This window comes from Manacus candei, unplaced genomic scaffold (assembly GCF_025592945.1).
Source record: "Manacus candei isolate 608988 ecotype Guabito, Panama unplaced genomic scaffold, ASM2559294v1 h1tg000060l, whole genome shotgun sequence".
Lineage (NCBI taxonomy): Eukaryota > Metazoa > Chordata > Aves > Passeriformes > Pipridae > Manacus > Manacus candei.
The window spans coordinates 11,861,420-11,882,284 of record NW_026138108.1 but is presented as its reverse complement, the minus strand read 5'-3'; the positions used below and the strand labels follow the sequence as shown (position 1 = coordinate 11,882,284).

At 39.5% G+C, this 20,865-nt stretch overlaps 2 protein-coding genes across 4 annotated transcripts in view; one reads left to right on the top strand and one right to left on the bottom strand.

Moving 5' to 3' along the window:
• Window positions 1-19,885, top strand: part of PPFIBP2 (PPFIA binding protein 2) — an 81,976-nt gene extending 62,091 nt beyond the window's left edge. For 2 of the 3 annotated variants that reach the window (XM_051803815.1, XM_051803814.1), the window contains 18 exons: window positions 1,124-1,199; window positions 2,758-2,855; window positions 3,043-3,107; window positions 3,365-3,433; window positions 3,829-3,889; window positions 5,582-5,623; window positions 7,522-7,660; window positions 9,323-9,355; window positions 9,935-10,073; window positions 10,709-10,837; window positions 11,411-11,561; window positions 11,744-11,855; window positions 12,334-12,422; window positions 13,346-13,468; window positions 14,138-14,263; window positions 15,048-15,236; window positions 15,610-15,780; window positions 17,354-19,885. In XM_051803815.1, the coding sequence (XP_051659775.1) occupies window positions 1,124-1,199; window positions 2,758-2,855; window positions 3,043-3,107; window positions 3,365-3,433; window positions 3,829-3,889; window positions 5,582-5,623; window positions 7,522-7,660; window positions 9,323-9,355; window positions 9,935-10,073; window positions 10,709-10,837; window positions 11,411-11,561; window positions 11,744-11,855; window positions 12,334-12,422; window positions 13,346-13,468; window positions 14,138-14,263; window positions 15,048-15,236; window positions 15,610-15,780; window positions 17,354-17,497 (1,956 nt within the window). In that variant the 3' untranslated portion in view covers window positions 17,498-19,885. The remainder of the gene's footprint in view (window positions 1-1,123; window positions 1,200-2,757; window positions 2,856-3,042; window positions 3,108-3,364; window positions 3,434-3,828; window positions 3,890-5,581; window positions 5,624-7,521; window positions 7,661-9,322; window positions 9,356-9,934; window positions 10,074-10,708; window positions 10,838-11,410; window positions 11,562-11,743; window positions 11,856-12,333; window positions 12,423-13,345; window positions 13,469-14,137; window positions 14,264-15,047; window positions 15,237-15,609; window positions 15,781-17,353) is intronic. The other variant, XM_051803813.1, reaches the window with a different exon arrangement.
• The window catches only part of LOC127478343 (NADH-cytochrome b5 reductase 2), a 149,625-nt gene continuing 138,473 nt past the window's right edge, over window positions 9,714-20,865 (bottom strand). The window contains exon 11 of the mRNA XM_051803847.1: window positions 9,714-10,064. The gene's annotated coding sequence lies outside the window, so the exon portion shown is untranslated. The remainder of the gene's footprint in view (window positions 10,065-20,865) is intronic.

The following is a 20,865-nucleotide window of genomic DNA, read 5'->3' as shown; positions in this document are numbered from 1 at the left end:
GCTATGAATTGGAACCTGCTGCTTCCATCCATGGTTGGGACAACGGCGTGTATCTGGTTTAGGCCTCCTTTTCCTCATGTTATATTTTGCTGAGAGTGAAGGGAGGATCAGCATCATCTGCTGTTTTGTAAAGTGGTAAAGATCTGGTTTCTGTGCAGTTACTCCTCCACCTTGGTGGGTGTCTGCTGTGGCTGTAATGTAGCATCAGTGTGCCAGAACAGATTTTAATAGAATTACCTCTGACACTGACACAGCTGTGGCAGGGCAGCAGCTCAGTGTCAGATAATTCCTTATATACTTGTCAACTTCCTTGGAAAATTTTTCTTTTTCCAGTGCCCACTTCTTTGTCTCTGTGGCTTTCCTGACACCTGCTTGTGAAAACTAGTTCTTTATTCTTGCTTGGGTTTGTATTCGGTGCTCTGTAGTCACAGCACTGGGCAGGATTATCACAGAGGAATGGTTTAGAACTGGGGTTAAAGAAACAGGACAAACTGTGAGAGTGCAAAAGGCAAGTGCCCTGCCTGAATACGTGGATCAAGATGCTTTCTGCACGTGATAGGAAAGCATTAGGTACTGGAGAAGGAGTGGAGTCAGAAAATGCATCAGGCATTCACAAGGCCTCATTTCTTTGGTCCTGTGTGGGTTTGACTGCCTGGACTTCAAACAGGTGTGTTCAAAACTGGAGTAAGTGCAGCTGTCAGAATGGAGAACATCCTACACACAGGATTAAAGAGCATGACTAGATGGTTAAACTAAACAAAACATAAACATGATTCACTTTATGATGACAGGTATGGTAAAACACTGCCCACTTCAGGCAATTGAGGTTCAACTCTAGAATACTGCCATCACTCTTAGAATTGAAAGCAGATTTCCAAATTATGCTTCTGTAAATAACTAATTTACTACTAACGTAAAGCTCCCCTTGTTTCCTTCCATCCATAATTTCACACTGTCTAGCAAATACTGTGTACAATGGCAAATAAAAGCCAAGAAACTTTCCTTACAAGGCATGGGAGAGACTTGATCCTGCTTTCATGAAAATCACAGAAATGTAGCACAGCGTTCCTGCAGGTTAAAAATGTAGGATTTCAGCTGTGACCTTGTTTAATATTTTTGGCAGGACCGTCGAATAGAGGAGCTGACGCTGTTGCTAAGCCAGTACAGGAGGGTCAAAGACATCATGATTGCAGCTCATGGTAAAACGTCTTGTGAATTATTTCCTCATATCAGGTCTTTTAAAAACTGCATGTGCTACAACTGCTATTTGCTGTCCTTTTAAATATATGTATATGGTAATATATATTTTATTATGCATGTCTTTGTATCACGTTGGAGTGCTATGAGAGTAAATATTTACTTTTTCAGATACAGAGAGAACCACAGTATGTCTTGACCAGACTTGTGTTATTGCCTGTAGTTTGAAAAGGCATCTGTTACTCAAAATTAAAATGACATTATGTGATTTAAACTAATTCATCTGTAGGAGATGAATAAGGTATACGGATAGGTATTAAGTCTATGTGGTGTTTCCTGTGATCATTATGTTATGAGTAGCCAGTTTTTACAGTGTGAAATGATACCAGGAGACCTTTATGAACATTAATTGATTAAATACATCCTATATTCAGATTTCCTACACCACAGTTCAATTCAGGAATGGCAGTAATGCTCAGCTGCCAGGGAGCTAGTGGTAATGTTTTATGTCATGTTTTTTATGTGGCATTCATAAAAGGAAAACTGATCTCAGGTGCAATTTGATACTGTTAGGAGGACTTTTATTCTTTTTTGCTAAAAGGAGTTGCAATAAATCTAGTAAGTTCTATTGCCCTTCCCTTCCACTAAAAAAAACTCCTGACAGCTGCCTAGGCAAGTTGTTTTTGGAAGGAACAACTGAAAACCCACGATTGCTTTGTGTACACAATATTTATATATTTTACTTTAAAATCTACGGAAAGATCTTTGTCCCATTTCTCAGTTACGCTGCAGGAAGCAGAGTAGGGGTTAGGACAGTCTCATTTTAAGCTGCCACCATACTTTCCAGTACTGAATCTAGTCTGGGAAACTTGACCTTCTTCTGAAAGGACAGTTTTGTTCAGCGCACATCATCACGTTAACAAACACGATATTTTCAGGCCTTCTATGGCAGAATGGAAACTTGTATTTAACACACGAGAGTCAAGCAAATCTCTCTCTTAATGTTCATTAAAAAAAAAAAAAGTCTCTCACTTGAAGGTGTTCTGAAAGTAAATCCAAAGGTGTGATTGTAGCTGAGTGCTGAGTGCACTATCCCCCTGTGGAACATGTTTTTTGGAGGCCACTTGTATACATGAACAATCCACGGTGCTCTGGATTACTGAGTTGGTATCACAAGGCTGTGTAGGACCTACAGTGCACAGTGAGATTGTCCACACCGTGATCCATGGCGAGTAAGAAAATGGTACCAACTTCAGCTCAGCCCAGAACATCAAACTGTGAATCACAAGTGGTTCAGAAGCTGCCTGATGAGCAGCTCAGCTGCTCACAGCAGAGCAAAGCATGCAACTGAAAGTGATAAATTTGTTGCTCTGACATAAATCATTTTGATGGTAAATCAGAGCCCAAAGGAGGGGTGGGGAGCAGGGAGGGTGGTAAATTACAAAGAAAGACTGAAGGGGAATTTAGAGATCGAAGAATTTAGGCTGTCTGATATGGGCTTAAATGTCATTTTTTTGCCTGTTTCTCTCCCTTTCTATCTCTACTCTTTAATGCTCACAGGCTCTTCTGTCTCTGGTGGCAGTGAAGAGGAAGTTGAGATAACTTTAAGGAAGTGGAATCTTTTGAATAATTCTCAAGGAGAATTACTGAAAACAGAGGTACTTAGCAAAGATGTTTTTAGAAGCGAGTTCTGCCATATATATGATTTTTTTGGTGTTGGCTTCTCTGTAGTAATGTAGGTGAGGGTTTGGCCCTGGCTGAATTTTTGTACTTCTTGGTATGGGCATGGTAGATTCAGCATCAGACACCAGAATTACAGGCTTCAAACTCTTGTCTTTTACAAAGGCCTCTTCAGGAGAATTGTCACAAGCTGTGCTCCCTCCAGTGCCACACAAAGCTATGGAAATCAGGCAAGACCTTTCTTTCTTTCTTGTGTTTCATGTGGGTTGTCCTAAATCTGTTTAGGCTGTTTAACTGTTGGTATCTTGTCTTGACTGTTCTTGGCTTTGCTGTACTTTTGGGTACTTGTGAAAGCAGTGTTTGCCAGGGAGGTTTGCAATGCTTAGTTCTGTAAGGTTTGAATTACATGAATAAATCAGCACTTTTGTATATCAGAAGATATATGTACTGCAGTACTTAAAGCTATGACATTTATTTGTATTTAAAGTGGAAGCATTCCAGTATCTTCGACTAATATGACCTCTCCACAAGAAGAATCTTTGGAAATCATAAACAGGTAAGAACGAGTAACTTTGAAATGTGAAACGTTTTTCCTTTTTAAAATCCCTTAATGTGTCCACCTTGCTCCCAGGGAGTTATTGCCCTGTACTTTTGCTTGTTAAGAGCTTCTAAAAAGTCATGTGTAGGTACAAGGTTTAAAGCTGCACACTGGGCCTTGTTGCCTTCCATTGCTGATCACAGGATGTCTTGTTGCTGTTCCTGACTTCATCTACTGCAGTTTCTAATGCTATGATTTTTAGACTAAAAATAATCTCCCAATTCTGAATTATTTGTTACATGCAAATGTAACAAAGTGTGATCTGTACAGCTGTCATAGGAGGCACTTGTGACATATACAAACGTACTGTGTTGTATTAACTGCTGCTTTCTTTCCCCTGTCACTTTTTTAAGGGTTCCACAGAAAAAAAAGTCAAATAGTTTAGAAGACTTGCAGAGTGAATCCCTGGAAAAGGTTGGTTTATTTGTAATCACAGTTTCTGGTCTTTAGTATCACAACTAAAAGACAAAGGTCAAGTACAAATATTTGTTTTATTTCACATTAAGTAACTTTAACCACCGCTGGCATTGTATTTGGGGAAAAAGCCCTGATGATAAAACTGCAGTATTATTTTGTTTATAGGTGTGTTTAAAATAAATTTTACTTCCAAATCACTAAAAATGTTAAGGCAGCAAATCCTGAAAGTAGTTAAATGTGAAAATGGGCATTTCCACATAGGATTCCTTTTTAAGTGTTTGCATGTAACTATGAGTGTTGCTCCCTTAGACTCCTGATATAAATGGCATTTCTGAAGATGGCAGTGATGCTGCCTTAGTTAAAACAGCAGGAGCACTGTTATTACTTCAAAGACTTTAATTCCATTCCAGAATAAAGACTTCCCAATTTGCAAAGTCTCGTTACACTGTGGTCCAGAGTCTTGTTTTGTCATTATGTACTGACATTGTTCTGCACTTGTAATTATGCTTTGTGAGACTGTTGTTGATGCTTTCTGTACTCAAATTAGGCTTAATACTAGGTTACTTACACCCAGTCATGTAATTTAAAACAGATACTGATAATGTGATTGCTCCAGTGCTTAAATTTTTTAAAAATTTTTCTTAAGTCGCTGAAGATGACAGTGAACAATTAGAATATGTGAAATTTGTGTTGCACTCATTCAGTTGTGGTCATACACACACATGACAAATCAGAACTAACGCTTCGTTCAACAAAGAATTTATGAAGGTCTGTTTTCTTTTCATAACTTCAATTCAAAATCTTAATTTGTCCCTGTGTTATGCTGTGATTAGGCTGTACCTATAGGTTTATGCTGTAAATTTACTCTATCCATGAAATCAGAGCCCACAGAGAAAGGAAAACCCACCAAGGATATGAGAGAGTTGTAGCAAGCCAGCCCCATGTTCAGCAAGGCATTTAAATTGTGTGCCCTGATTTAGGCACGAGGCCTCTTGGTGAAAGAGACCTCCCTGTGCATATGAGTGAGTGGCTAAATGGGAATGTTACAACCAAAACTTAAGGCCAAGAAAACTTGTTTTGCTCACCCAGCATGACAGACTGCTTTTTGCATTAATTCCAAGAGAACCTGTGCTAGCACCACCGTTTACTGGAGCTCTTCTGCTTTGCATAAAGCTCAAATTCCATTTCCTTCCAGCAATAATAATAATAAAAAAATTGCAAGCCACACTGGTGTCCCTGACCTAGCCATGCTGGTATTTTTATCACTTCACTTCTACCACAGCTCTGTATGATTTCAGCTGGGTACATACAGTATTGTGTATGTTATTTTATGTCAGTCATTTTCATACTGCTCTAACTTTAAAACAGCTGTTATGTTCCCAGCTTAAAGTAAGTCTGAAGGGACCACCCAGAAGCCTGAAAACAGCAAAATTCCTTTGATCACAGCAGAACCTAGACAGGGCCCAAATTTTGTAGAGTGGAGGATGAGCAAACACAATTGGTATTAAATATTGGATTGAAATTAAATGAAAAGATAACAGTCCTTGTAATATATTGTCCATACATTAAGCACCATCACTATAGCAATAAGACTACAATTGATGTTCTGTGTATGTATGTTAATACTAACATTTGTCTGTTGCTTTTTTTCCATAAAACTTTGAAATTGCCCTCCCTGAAACTCCGTAGTATGTAGATGGAAAACCAGCACAGCCTGTTGTAGAACAAGAGGTATATTAACTGCAACCTTTCCTAACAATTCTCTGTTGTGATGTGCTGTGATGGTATGGCTGGGTTTTCGTTTTATGTTCATTTTCTTTTTTTAAAATGTTTCCATAGTTCCAGTGCTGACAAACTCTGAGAACAGGGGTAAAGATTTTAGAGGGAAATCTTTTTTTTTTTTTTTTTTTTCTTTTTATCTAAAAGTTGTTACATGAGGTTAGAAGCTGAAGTCAGTCGGTTTCAGGAAATACAGTGCTGATGTTAGAAGCAATTTTTCTACTCATACAAATTTTGGTACAAGTTGGGATGTACTCCTGCAACTGCCAAAAAAGGAGCAGGAGTTGAGGAACTGATTAATCTGGCCTGCAGCAGCAGTATCCAAAGATCCCTCTAGGCCTTGAAATAAGAATAGATTAAAGCAGTAGTTATCTCATTAAATATTTAATGTCTCATCCTGTCCCAGAGAGTGTTTTAAAACAATTTTGTTAGAATGGGGTTACTAAATAGTAGCATACTATATGTTCCTGTATACTAAATATGGTTTGCATGTTTTCAGTATAAAGTTTTCCTACAAAACCTCCGTTCTGTGATTGAAACATTGACCAGTTTATTCCAAAACACATGTTTAATGGACACCACTCCCACTAATGTCAATTGGAGTTGCAGGTTTTCTCGAAAAGCATCTCTGTTGCCCTGTTTTGACAATTTTGGGATATACATTTTTCCCAGAGTGGTGGCTCATCCATTTTTTCATATGGAGCCAGTATTCAAGAAGTCTCAACACTGTATTTCCAAAACACATGTACTTTGCCTGGAGAAGTATCTTCTTAGGCTCAAAACTATCAGATTTATTAGGCACCTTCTCATCTACCCTTGTACAAGGAGCAAGATCCCCAAGTGAGATGATCACTTGAATGCAAGGAAAATTAGGAGATATTCTATTTTTAGCAAAGCCTAGGTACCAGTTCCCTTTCAGTACAACACAGTGAGATTTTGGGGACCACTGCTTGGGGGCTGTGATGCCTGTGACACTGAATATGTGCAGGAGAGCAAAGCTTAGACTCTTACTTTAGCCTGATGTGGACAAAACTTGTGGGGTCAGCCCTAAAATACAGTTCAGTCTATGCGCTTTTTTTCCCAGCATCTATCAAAAGTATACCTTGTGCTTAGGTTCTGTAATAGAATTGGCAATGATAGTATATTTGGCAACTATATGTTTAGCTGTAATTATTTTTTTTTTTTAAAAAAACCCTTGCATTTGTAATTTTGTCTGTGCAAAGAGATCTCAGTCCTTGCAAACGTTAAATTTCTGTACCCTGACTTTGCTGTTGATTCCTTTACTGTTATTAATGGTGGTGGGAAATATGTTTGAGAAAATTTGAGGTGTATAAATACTTTCGGTTCAAATTCCAGCAAGGTAAAATTGTGAGGCAGAAACAGAGACAGTCTGGTGAAAAATAAGGGGGGAAAATTGGCAGAATAATAAAACAGTCTGAGAAGTAACCAAATACATTTTTGGCACTATCAAAGTTGACCTTGTAAGGACCAAGTAATTATATAGTGCTGAGGTCTAGAAGAGAAGACAGTTAGAAAAGTTCTTATGACAAAAACCAGGTAATATTCAACATGTATTTTAATGTAATATAGAGTCTGGCTAGAGTGGGAGGAGCAGTTGAGGGAAGACAAGACTGTGTCTTAGCTAGAAAACTGTGAGCTGACTGTTGGGTTTACACTGAGTTATCTGTAAGCAGGAACAGGGAGGGAGTGGAGTCATTTTGAACCGTAAACTTCAAGCACTTTTCCCCAACTTTGAAATCGTTGTGTACTGGGTTGCAAATGCTGCAAGTGATTTGATTTGTTTTTATTTATTTATTTATTTTATTTTTTCCTCTTTGAAAAAAATAAAGAGTAAGCCAGTTGTGAAGGGCAGCAAATACCAAACCCTGCCAGGAAAGATGCCCCGACCCTTGCAGAATGGAGAGCAGGGAACGTATCACTCTCCGGAGGGATGTGGGATGAGCGAGGAAAACGGCGTCCCCGGCCTGAGTATGTACCCACAGCTCTCTGAGAGGGTTATGGGGAGGGGAGAAAGCAAACTGTTTGAGGGATTGGGACAGAGCATGGGATATAATCTGCTATGCCAGAACAATGGTGTTGTTTTTGCATGATTCAGTTAGGGAACGTTCTACCGCCTTTTTTGTTTTTTTTTTTTTTTTTAAACAACGTACCAAAAATTAGCTCACTGGGGACTAAAGGATGGCTTTAAGTTGGAGAGTTCTTTTCTGTTGCATTTGACAACACAATTTGCTGAAATCATTGATAACTTAAGTAATGAAGAGACAGGGTTTTGGACACTGTGGACGGAGCCTTCTGAAAGTCAACGAATCTCTGATTAAAAATCAGAACTTTTAGAGAGGCAGACATATTCACAGTATGAACAAGCAGTATTTTTTCCAGACATGCTTCCAGTGCTTGAGCTTGCTCATCTGTTCTCTTAAAAAAAAAAAAAGGCAAGCAAACAAAAATGCACAGCCAAGTACATCATCAATGCTTTTAAAAATGCACACTAGATTGGGGTATTAAATAAAACAAACAAACCCATTCCTCGCCATCCCCACTGCATTTTAGTGGGTGAAACTTTACAGTACAAGTAGCACTAACATGCACATTTCAAATAAAAATCCTTGTGTCCAGCACTGTCAGTTGCTGTAGCTTGTGGGGACCCACAAGTGAAAATTTAACTTGCTAAATGCAGAAAAACACCCGTGGATTTTGGAACTACAAATGTATTGTTAGTCCACAACCACGGTCCTGTGGAAGCCTGTAATAATTTCTTTTCAGTGACACCTTAAACACAGATTTATTGACAAGAAGTGTTACAGTGAGGCACAGAACCAGGTATTTCCCAAGGACTAAAGGGCTTGGGAAGCTCAGGCATGGGAATATCCCTTGTGGTTCTGAGGTGTTTCTACAGTTTAAAAGTCACGTGGGGTTTTTTTGTTTGGCTGGCTTTTTTTTATTTGGTGGGGGTTGGTTTATTTTAAGGCCTGGTGGTCCTAAAATCTTCCAGGATGCTGTAGTTTCAAGATTGCCACAGGATGTGCTAGTTTAGGGGGGTTTTTTTAAAGGGTTTTTCTGTAACTGCAACATTGTAGGCAATGGCATGAGCCATGCTGTTATGTCTTTAACTGCAGGATTATCCAAGGATGGGTGAGCTCGTAAAGGAAAATGTTCTTTTTCTAGAAACAAGCAATGGCTTCTTAAATACACTGAGTTAAAAGAATTTTTTGTGCAGGTTGGTTTGTTTCTTGTGCAGTAAACTCAGTACACCTCCAATTCCTCCACATTCAGAGGAATTCGATGTAATCTTAGACATTTGCTTCATTTCAGATACTCTGCAGGCTTTGTGGAGCTCTGTAGTATATGCTTAATGTGTTTAAATGGGCAAAGAATAATTAAAACAAAAACAAACCCAAAACAGATAATTGATCATCCCTATCTATTCAGGATGATCTGTATTGAGAATTCTTGGGGCTTGTGCACACCAAAGCATATTCACTTCCATGTCAAGCATAACTGCTTCTTTTCTTTTTGTTCCTGCTTTTAATGCTTAGCTTACTACTTTGCTCTTCTGTAACTTTATTTTGCTGGTGTTTTATATCTTCTTTGCTTCTTCATCTGGCTTTCTGCTTCTTGGGATGACTGAAGATCGCATCAGGAGTGTCAGTGCACCAGTGCTAGGTACTGTATCCAAAAAAGATGCAACTTTAACACCAGTTTTGCTGCTTACTTTTTTTTCTTTCTTTTTTTCCCCCCTCCCTTTCTCTGTGAAATGCTAACACCCAGTGGGTCATCCAGTCTGAATTCCTTATGTGCAGTACTGAAATGAAGTAACAGCTTTTGCTGTATTGGCATTCAGATGGGATTTCTTTTTAAGACACTTTTTCCTGGTTTCATTCTGTTTTCACTGAAGTCAGAAAAATTCCCACTGATTGTGATGGAGGAGTTATGGTATTAAACAGCAGGCAAGGCAAAAGTCTGAAGACCTTAAATGAATTAAAATAATGTAGTTAAATACAAATGACTGAAATAACAATACTATTTTACCCATGTTTTATTATTTTCTTTTTTTGTATCAAATCTACAGCTACTGTTTTTTTCATCTTCTGAGCATGTTTTGGGTTTTTTTTTTTATACAAGAACAATTTTACAGGTATCTGTACTTTTTTATTATGGTCTGCATTAAAATATCAGTCTCCCAGACAAAAACTTTACCAATAATTAGTACAAAATGTGACTGTAATGCTGTTCTTAACCCAGGAGAAACAGAGAACATGGATGGTACAGTAGTCTCAGATGACCCTTCACCTCTTTCTTCGGGAACGGATTCAAGTCCACAATCTCCATGGTCTCCAGAAAACAGAAAGAGTCCAAAAGGGATCAAGAAAATCTGGGGAAAGTAAGGTCATTTTTTTAATTCACTCTCAAAGCATTTCAGCTGAGAATTAATCCAATTCCCAGCAAAAGCTATAATTATCTACATCAAGAATAAACTAAAATTCAGGAAAAGGAGAGGAAGCAGGTGTGGGATTGCACGGGTGTCTCTGTGAACATAGACAGGGGTGTAGAAAAATGGATGGGAGCGTTCCCAGCGTCATGCTGGTGAAGGAAATATGACACTGCTGTCATCTTAATGCTATTAATTTAGCATGCCAGCAGTTTCATTAGCCATAAAAAATTAAATGATAGTAGGTTGTTCATTACATCAGAAGGCATCAGGTAAAAAAATGAGAGAAAACAGGAGGAACAAAAAGCAGGGAGACTGAGCTGTGCTGTGCTCATTTGAGCCACTTCAGAAACATCAGCCATTTCCAAGTCTGGATTATTAATTGGATTGAAGTGTTATGGCTGCTCTGTGGAGCTCTTTTTTCCCCCCAGGATTAGGTCTAGACTGCATTTGCTGGAACTTTCTCAGCTACCACTGGAATTCAGCATTTGTGATTTACAGGAAGGTTAATACAGCCTCTAGTTGTCACTGTAGTTTCCACACTGTCACAAGCTAATAGTACTGTCATGGCACTCTTGTCTTGCAAGAATAAGAAGAACTCAGTCAGGTAACTTCCCTGCAGACGACCTGGGGTTGGCAGAGTTCCGAAGAGGTGGCCTCCGTGCTACAGCTGGGCCTCGGTTATCCCGCTCCAAGGACACCAAAGGCCAGAAGAGGTAATGGCTCCTTCTTCACCTTACACAGCACATCGTGGGGTTGTGTTATGAATGTGCTGAACAGCCAAACCCTCCTCTTGTGAAATGCATTCTTCACTACACGTGGAATTTCACAAGTGGCAAGAATTTCTCTGGTAGCAAATGTATCCCGAGAAGCTCCCCTGTCCACACTCCTGCAGCTGCAGGTTGCAGCACTCACTCCTTGGCGGAGTGTCAAAAATTTCACCTTATCCTGTGAGAACACCTGCATAATGATGAGGATTCAGCAATTCCCCTTTTTCCTCTTTTCAAATAGAAAATGGGAAATTCCTGTCCACACCCCTAACTCCTCACCAGTTGTGGCTGGGCAGGCAAATTAACAGGACACTGGTACCACAGCACCTCCTGCCAGAGGGGCTGTTGGCTTTTCTTGCTGCACAGGGCAGGGCACACTGACAGATTCGCTGCAGTGCTGCCTCTGGCATGTGATGAGCTTTCCAATGCAAATATTCATTCTTTTCTTTAAGATTTTTCCAATGCAAAACATTCATTCTTTTCTTTTAATATTTTTCCAATGTTCCTTGTACTTTTCAGTGACTACAACGCTCCCTTTGCCCAGTGGAGCACTGAGAGAGTTTGTAACTGGCTTGAGGACTTTGGTCTCGGCCAGTACGTCATTTTTGCGCGGCAGTGGGTGACGTCGGGCCACACGCTGTTAACTGCCACACCTCAGGACATGGAAAAGGTACGTTTTCTGTCCCTGTTTCTCTCAAACAGCCACACCTGTTGGTTCTGTATAACCAGGCCCCTTCAAACCCTTGGCAGTTCTGCCTTTCTGAAGTGCATAGTGTCAATTTTTGTAAGTGCCTCAGCGATCAAAAGAGCCAGAGGCGAGGCAGAATCTTTGATAATGGTTAATTTTTGCAGGAAATGGGAATAAAGCATCCACTGCACAGGAAGAAATTAGTTTTGGCCATCAAGTCAATAAATGCAAAACAGGATGAGAAGTCTGCACAACTTGATCATATCTGGGTGACACGTAAGTGTTTGAACTCTCATGGAATTGTTTGGAAAGGAATTTTCCCCACTGCTATGAATGGGATGCCTGATACGTGTTTAAGCAGTTACCAAATATTTTTTAAAAACATTGTTTCACCACAGTAGAATTGAGGATTTTTTATGTTTTTCTTGACATCCAAATATAGAGCTTACAGTATGATCTCCCATGGGGGAAGTCTGTCAGATTGCTGGGAAGTAAATGGGGATGCTCAATCCAGCAAGAGTTACATTATGCTGCAGGTGTGTGCTCCATCACATGCTGTATGTCAAGTATCACAGGGGTAGTATGGACAAAGCTGTTTGGTGGGAATTGCTTTCAGGTTACTAGCAAGAGGCTGTCCTTTGGAAAGGGGAATAGGTTGAATGAGCTACCTGAATGCCTCGAAAGGAGCCAGGCCAGACAAAAGGGGAGAAGGGCTTTGTTCTCACTGATCTGGATATTGCTCTCATACCTGCAGGATGGCTCGATGACATTGGCTTACCTCAGTACAAAGACCAGTTTCATGAATCCAGAGTTGATGGGAGGATGTTGCAGTACTTAACTGTGGTAAGCTACAATCCTTTTTTTCCTCAGTTAAACCAAATTTAACTTCAAAATGAGCGAAAAATTGTACAATTTCCCTTTGAATGTGAGCACCTAAAGAATTTTTGCGAGTCAGAAATTTGTGCTGCCTAGTGCATGATTACTATTCCTAAGGTACATAAAATAAGTCATATGTTACAGCCAGCTTCTTTCACTATCTCACCACGATTAAAGGCAAAATGGCCTGTTTCACATGTAACTTCTGGAGCACATTGTTCTCCACACCAAATTAGAAACAACATTCAGTAAGCTAAAAGCAGCAAATCCAGTGATCTGTCCAACTCCAACCACATTCACAGCACACCATGTACCACATACAGCCACAGTGTTTTCTCCCCACTGCCCTGCCCAGGTCTGGATAGCTAAGTTTTTGGGGTTTTGGGTTTTTTTGTTAACTGTGCTATGAAAGGAATGCCTAAAATAGCTATCAAAATAGCCTAAAATAGTTATCAAAAGTACAGCCTTGTCTATGCTGCTTAAGGAGCCCTTATTATAGGAGCACAGTCCCTACTGCTCCATGGTTAGGTGTGTGTTGGTAGCTGTGATGATCCTACCCACAGCAGGATGTTAGCCAGGTCAGAAGCAGTCCAAATATTTTAAAACTATCCTTGAGCCTGGATTTGATTTAATAGGCTACATGCCAGTCTTCATTTTTTTTAGCCAGGTCTTGTTATGGCACAGTGTTTTAAAAATATCAACAACAGAACATCCCACCCCAAAACCTCCACCCTAAAACTCTTCTTTAGAGTGTAAACTTTCATTTTACCTAATCCACACTTACTGTAATTTATATCAAACTACACAGCAAGTTTAAAATCTTTCTTCATGGGGAAAGTACCTGTTTTGGTGTGTTTCCTGTGCCACCTAAAAGGCTCTCTCTTTCACAGAACGACCTTCTCTTTCTGAAAGTCACCAGTCAGCTGCATCATCTGAGCATTAAATGTGCCATTCACGTGCTGCACGTCAACAATTTCAACCCCCACTGCCTACGCAGGAGACCGGTTGAGGAGGTAAAAGAATGTCCAAATAAATTAATTTAAGCAAGCCCTAAGTACCTGCTTCCAGCCAAAAGGGATAGAAAGTTAGCATTGTACAATGATACCAACAGAATCACTGCTACTAGGGAATTGCCCCTAAAGCAGCAGTCATGCTGCCTTCCAGCTCTGGCATGTAACATGTACTCACTGATAGTAAAAATCTATGCACTCCTTAGGAGTTTGAGCTACTTATTAGTTGAACCTCATGCATTTTTATTTAGAAGTTGTTTGCATAGTTTAAAGGTTAATTCAACTTCTGAGGAAATAACCTGGAATGTTTTTTCTTTGCCTAACTTTTAACTCTCAAAATCTGTAAGGTTTTTGCCTTACCTGACCAGCATATCTTATTCTCTTAGTATTAAGTGTCAATAACACTGTTCTCAGAACGGTCCCTTTTCATACCCCTAATCCTGTACTGTTACACTACTTGATGCAATTCATGGGGTTTCACCTGTACTAAATTAGACCTACCAACCTGTCAGAGGCTGCTGAAAGAGGCCTTGAACAGCAACAATGCCTCAGTCAGGGGAGAACTGCGGGGAAGAGGAGGAAGGATGTTTTTATCTGAACTGAGGATGCACATTGTGCACATTCAGACAACACAGGCTGTTGTGTCATCACCTTTCCTGGTTCCTTCAACAGAACAACGTGTCGCCTTCTGATGTGGTTCAGTGGTCCAACCACCGAGTGATGGAATGGCTCAGATCAGTGGATCTGGCAGAATATGCACCAAACCTTCGAGGGAGCGGAGTGCACGGGGGCCTGATTGTAAGAATTTAGCATTTTACTACCTATCTACTAAAAACTGACAGGCTGGAATATAAAACATCTTTTATCTGATGTTCGTCAGGTGGGAGGAAACAAATGCATCTGTGATCAGGCCTTCTAAGGAGCCTCTTTATCTCATCCCTGCATCTTAATTTTTCAAAGGAAAACTAAAATCAAAAAGGCACTGCTAGAACATTTTTTATAGCCAAAGCTGAGTGTGCACAAGTGTTTGGCAGCCGTATATAAAAAAACCTGAACTGTACCTTGAGAAAGTTATTTATTATTGATAAGGCATCATGGAGTGTTTCTTTGAGTGGTTTTACCAGAATTCTGAGCCATGGTAAATAACCATCCTGAACTCACAGCAGTCTTGCCAGCAACCGGGAATGACATTTTTTTCAATTCAAATAATTTAGAGCTCTTTGCAGCTAAGTAAAGTCAGAGTTCTGAAATACCATGATTTACTACTGTAGAATTTTTGCCAAAATGAAACAGAACAAACTGTACTAAGATTAAGTTTATACTCTGACTAGGGCAGAAAATTCTGAAAACAAACAAAAAATTATAAATATAAATGCATATTTGCCTGACCACGTTCAGCATTTCTTATTGCTCCTTTCATGTATTTCCCATTCAAACCCTTGGTATCATATCATGAGCTATAAAAGTCCTAATGTGGACAGATGGCTTAGTAAGAGTGAGAAATCCTCTGATAAGCACTGGAATGGTTTACTATTGCAAATATTTAACCATATAAAAAATAAATATGCTGCCTTTCTAATAGATTCTCGAACCTCGCTTCAACGGGGACGCACTGGCCATGCTCCTGAACATCCCACCTCAAAAAACCCTCCTGCGCCGCCACCTCACCACCAATTTTAATGTATTAATTGGACCAGAGGCACAGCAAGAAAAAAGAGAAATAATGGAGTCAGCAGCCTACACACCTCTGACCACCACTGCCAAAGTTCGGGTATGTACTGCTGTCAAAATGAGAAATCTTAGACTTCTCTACCCTGTCTGATAAGGAAAACAAAAGACAAACGTGGACAGGGGGAGGCCAGTTCTAGAAGGAGAGTTACATTTTCCTTAACTCGAGATATCAAAGCTTTTCATTTGTGTCTGTTTAAATGGGCTTCTGAAATAAGCATGCAATCTGTTCTGTCTTTTCTTAGAAGGAACGCAGTGTAAATGCATTTAATGTCAGCTGTAATTCCCAATTTGAAAACAAATGTATTTAGTTCAGAATCTACATACTTCAATGACCAGGGTATAGCAGTAAATGCAAAAGGAGAACAACCTTATTTCTCTTATTCAAAACTACTTGTGTTGTCTTCTTATTCTAGCCAAAGAAACTTGGATTTTCCCACTTTGGAAACTTAAGAAAAAAGAAGTTTGATGAATCAACAGACTACATTTGCCCTATGGATACAAACCCAGCTGCTACGAATGGTACTCCAAAAAACTATGGTGGATACAAAGGACTTAGTCCTTTCACTGATAGGGAACTGGATCAGGTGGGACAGACAGACTGATGCCATTCTCATCTCATCCTCTCCATGCATTCCAAAGCTTGCAAATAACCAAACAATGGCCTGTTTGCTACATCCGCATGAACTTACTGAGAAAGTGTTGGCTGTGGACACTGGAGAGAGTTCTCTACTAAGAATGCTGGGTTATTTTTTTTTTAATCAACATCATAATAAACTCCTCCATCTTCAAGCCCTTTTTCAGGACTATGACACCTTTACACTATGAAGATCAATGTGTTTTAACAGTTAAGGGGGTGGCTGCAGTAAACACAAGACTTTTGTACTTCCAGCTTTCATAACCTCATTATGGCAGACTATTTTTTTCATTATCTTTATGGGTGGTTTTTAATGTGATAAATTCATTTGGACAAATTTGTACAAAGCTACCAAGTTATAACAAAGTACAACTGGGTTGTATTTTTTAACAGACGTTAATCAGAGAATCCAACTGAATTTTTCCTTCATTCTGTACAGTGGGGAGTAGTTTTGCTTAGACAGTATATGTGAAAGCAATGCCTCAGTAATGAACAAGATTATGAATAAACTAATACTTAAATAATTCACTTTTGTTATGTAGTAGTGAACCTGTGAATGAAAGTGTCTAGACATCATAAAGACAAATGATGAAGACTAAAACCCATCAAATTTTATTTCAATTTTGCTGTTGTGTAAAGGGATATAAACCCTGAAAAATGGAGCTCCTGGAGCCTTGTGTGAGCGCTGGCAACACACAAGAGCCAGAGAGAGGCAGCTGGGGTAAACTGCCTTTTCTCCAGTAAGATAAAAACATTTTAAGCCTGATAAGAGAATGGTCACAACATTGAAAAGACTAATTGTGAAGGTGTGTTTTTTTCATTTGCATGGTTTAGTGCATCTAACATCTCATTTGTGTTCATTATCTAACCATTGTCTTTTTCAAAGTGCACCTTAGTAAAATAAGGTACTGTTCCTAAATAAGGAGAATACCAAATCCTGTGATTTAGTATTGATGTCCACTTGTTCAGCTGGGAGTTGTGACAGAATGCATTAACTTTGAGCCAAGAACTTGCACTATGCAGTTGTTCAAGCATCACAGAAATACTGGATTTTTTTTCTCTAGGAGCATGGTCTTTCACTTAAGCATGGTTCTGAGCACGTGGTCATGCTGTGAAATCACAACACCATGGAACTGGTTATGCTTTTATGTAAAAAAAAAAAAGTAGGACTGTATTATCAAGGACTTTTACTTCTTGCCTGTGAAAGAAGCCTACCAGAAGTATAAGCAGTGTTAGACCCTCTGGAAAATACTGCTTTTCTTTGATAATATCAGTTAAGCTTTTTTTTTTCTCTTCTGTGAAACAGAGTCCAAGTTTCATGGAATCAATCTTTCCTAACCAGGATTCACCCTTCCCATTGTTAAGAGCGTTTTCGTGTACCTCGCATCATGGAGGCAGAAATCACCCCTTAAACTTACCACAACTTCATTTGTCCAGGCACAGATACCTCCCAAAGATGCATGTAGAGTGAATAAAATTGCACATGCTGTCTGATTTGAACTAGTTCCTGAATGCTTTTACAGATGGAACACTCAGAAGGCACAGTAATGCAAATAGGGGCTCTTTCTCAAGGCATAAGCCAGCTTACGGTAGGTACTCATTTCACTCTTGTTCTGAAGTCACCAATGTGTTCTGTCTGCTACAATTCAGTGAAAGTTTGTCATTGATGGTGGTAGTTAAGAGTAAGTGGGTCACTATTCTTGTTTAATACCTCCTTATAGCCTGGTTGGGCATTTGGTAAAGAAACCACCCTGCTTTTAAATTGCTCTAGAAATTAAGTTTCACTTAGGCCTATTTAAGTTTTCATGAACTCTGCTATCTCTTTAACACAATGACAGATATTCATCCCCTTAAATGAAAACAATTCTTCAAAGATTTTGCACCACCAAATGCCTCAGTCCCAGCAAGGACTAGGAATGAGGTACAGACTTGAAAATGTACATGAGGTAAAACTCCATGGAAAACAAACAACCCCCCCCTCCTCATTATTAACTCCTCACTCCACAGAGGCTAATTTATTAAAAAACAAAACTAAGGGACTGAATGATATAATGAAGAATTATATAAGGTAGTTGAGTCGCATGCCACACACGAGCTCTCTAAGGATTTCCTCAAGCAAAAAAAGTGTATTTAAAGCTATATTCAAGAAATTCCTTTTAACTGTATGCAGCTCTAACCCCCCCTGTTGTGAGTCTGATCTCATTACAGCTGGCTTTCTGTGACTGAACACTTTCTCACTCCTTCCCTCCCGTCTTGCCTTTTCAGACGCTGTTAAGCCAGGATGAAATGCTCAATGACAGCAAGTTTTTAGCACCTACCTATGAAGACTGGAGATGATGTTCCAGCGTGACCAAGAACACTACTCATACCTCATGCCTGTCAGGAGTGGGCAGGAGCAGCTGGAGGCCCTGGTGCAGGATGGCTTTACCTCTCTTCTACTACTGTGACTTAGCACATAGCATTTAATGTAGCCACACCTCACAGGTAACTCTCCTCTGTGCTGTTTTTCCACATAGTGTCATATGAAATAGGTGTTGGGAGAAGAATGGGACTCAGATCCAGAGTCTGGAAAGCCAAGACTGGCACCCTGTTTTACCCTTTCATTCAGTCCTCTTTTACATGGTGTGTTACATGAAAGACCTTTTGTAATATTTTTTATTTTTATAATTAACTTGTAACGCAGGAATCATTAATACACTATTGTACCATGTGGGCTTCCAGCAGAGCTACCTGGAAATTCAGGTGGATGCTGGTGAGTGCAGCAGTGATGGCTCACTCAGTACTACTCTGGTCTTGCCAGACTGGTTCCCATAAAGGATTTTCATCTCTCATCCCTTTCACTAGCACACGTCCTGCCCTCTTTTTATCTAAGTCAGTGCAGTGTCCACTGGGAAGAATGGAACATAATGCTGTCCATCAAGCCCTTGATTTTATCAGGAGGACAACAAGCTAGCATGTTCACAAATCTTAGTGTGATGCAAAAAAATGCTGAACTACAGCAGGATTGTAACTCCAAGACTACCAGAAAAGTATCATAATAAAACAAATATTTATTTCTTTAAAACACCTGGCAAAACAGATCTGTTGCTACTCTGCTGAGCTAGGCATGACTGCAGCAGAGGGGATTATGGCCTCTCACTACTCACTTGAGGGGCTGCTTGAGGGTGAAACCATCTCCTTTACAGCAGCAATTACTTGTGGCATCTGTTTACATATGTGCCTCTCTTGTATTAATGAGCTATTAACAAGCTATGTTAGTAAATAGGGAAATGCCAGACAGAAATCTGCTTAGCTGTGAGGAAAAGACTTTGTATCTGGCTGGTTTGCCTTACCCTCTGACTCTCTTGCAACACTCACTGACTGCAGGGTGTTGTTTTACATGCTAATAGAGCCTGAGGGCAGGTCACTCCCAGCCACAACCCTCCCAAATAAAGGGGAAATCTCCAGTATTGTCCAGAGCATGCAGCAAGGGCTCTTTGAGAACTACCAGTGGCACTTTTGGAAGGTGACCTATCCTACTCCTCACTCCATGAGTTCCTCGTGGCAGACCTTGGAACGTACGGTCAGATTTAGGAAGCTAAACACATGATTTTTATGGTTCAAAATGGTAGAGCCAAAGCAAATTCTTTTCAGTTGCTGAAAAATTAAATGATAATGGAAAATCCAGAGGCATGAGATGTCAGTCTGCACATCAGCCAACTACAAATGTTTAATAAAAGGTATTAAATGTACCAGTCTGGCAGTGCAGTCAGTACTAGTGACCAGATCAGGCATCATGGGCATTTGAAACACCTTTCCAGGTTAATTAGCCAGCAGACTGCAAATGGGATAAACTGCTCCAGCAGAGGAAGCCTTAGTATCACTGGGATATTCCAAACAGATTTTCCTATTTCTTTCAAAGCTGTGCTTATAACTCAGTGTGTTGTCGTGAATAGTCAATCTATAAAATTATTGATTTTTTTTTAAATATAAGTAGTAAGAAATCCTAATTAGCATAACAGTGGTATAAATGCTTATTTTTTGACTGTTAGCAATAAATTCTGGATGTTCCTTTATCTCTTCCTGACTGTGGAATGATTTAACACAAATACAAGTAGCTGACCTCTATAAGGGACAGAATCCCAGTCTGAATCCCCATGTCTTTCCTTGCATTATTGCTACAAATGTAGCTGATAAAGTACAAAACCCCAGTGTCAATTTTAAACTAGTAGATTCCTTTAGATTTGCTTTAGATTAATAAAAATATTTAGTAAACACCTATATTAACTGCTGAAGAAATAAGTTTGCTGGCCCAGGGATTTGTCAAATATAGTGTGAACTAATTCCTGGAAGTGACCATGAAGGACTTCAGGCACTGAAGACTAAAAATGCAGTGCTAAGTGGTAAAAACTCTAAGATAAGGCACTACCTGAGTGTGATCAACTCAGCATAGTTTACACCAGGCAAAAAGAAGCCATGATATCTCTTAAGCAAAGGAAATTCCTTAGCAGGCTCCAAGAGAATGACATGCAAATGATGCAACATCCCTTGGCAGTGCTTCTTTAGCTAAGGCTGTTAGAAGACAGCATGAAGGCATGTAATCCTCCCAAATAAATTTCACACTAATGAGAATTTCTGTTACAATAATAAGTAATTTTCACGTCACCCAAATTGTGCTCACTTTTTCAGTAGCAGACTGTGAATTCTTTCTTAGTCCCTGATAAAAGGGCTGTAAAAGAGCATTAAAAAAAGGAACAAAAACCCAAAACACAAAAAAACCCTGTGCTTTGTACTCTCCTTCTCCAGGATTCACTAAATGAATTACCTATGGAACAGTCAAGTGATCCTACACCAGTTTTATAACCCATGTTAAAAAATAAGTGGTTTTCTCTCTCTCTCTCTCCTACCTCTCTGATTACCCTTAATTTTTTTTTCCCCTGAGAATTCATTTTCATACTAACTCTTAAGAGGTTAGACTAAGTTACTGCCACACAACTCAAGATGATTTCTCAACTTCTTAATATCAAAACACAGAAAGGTAACTATGAAGTTAGAA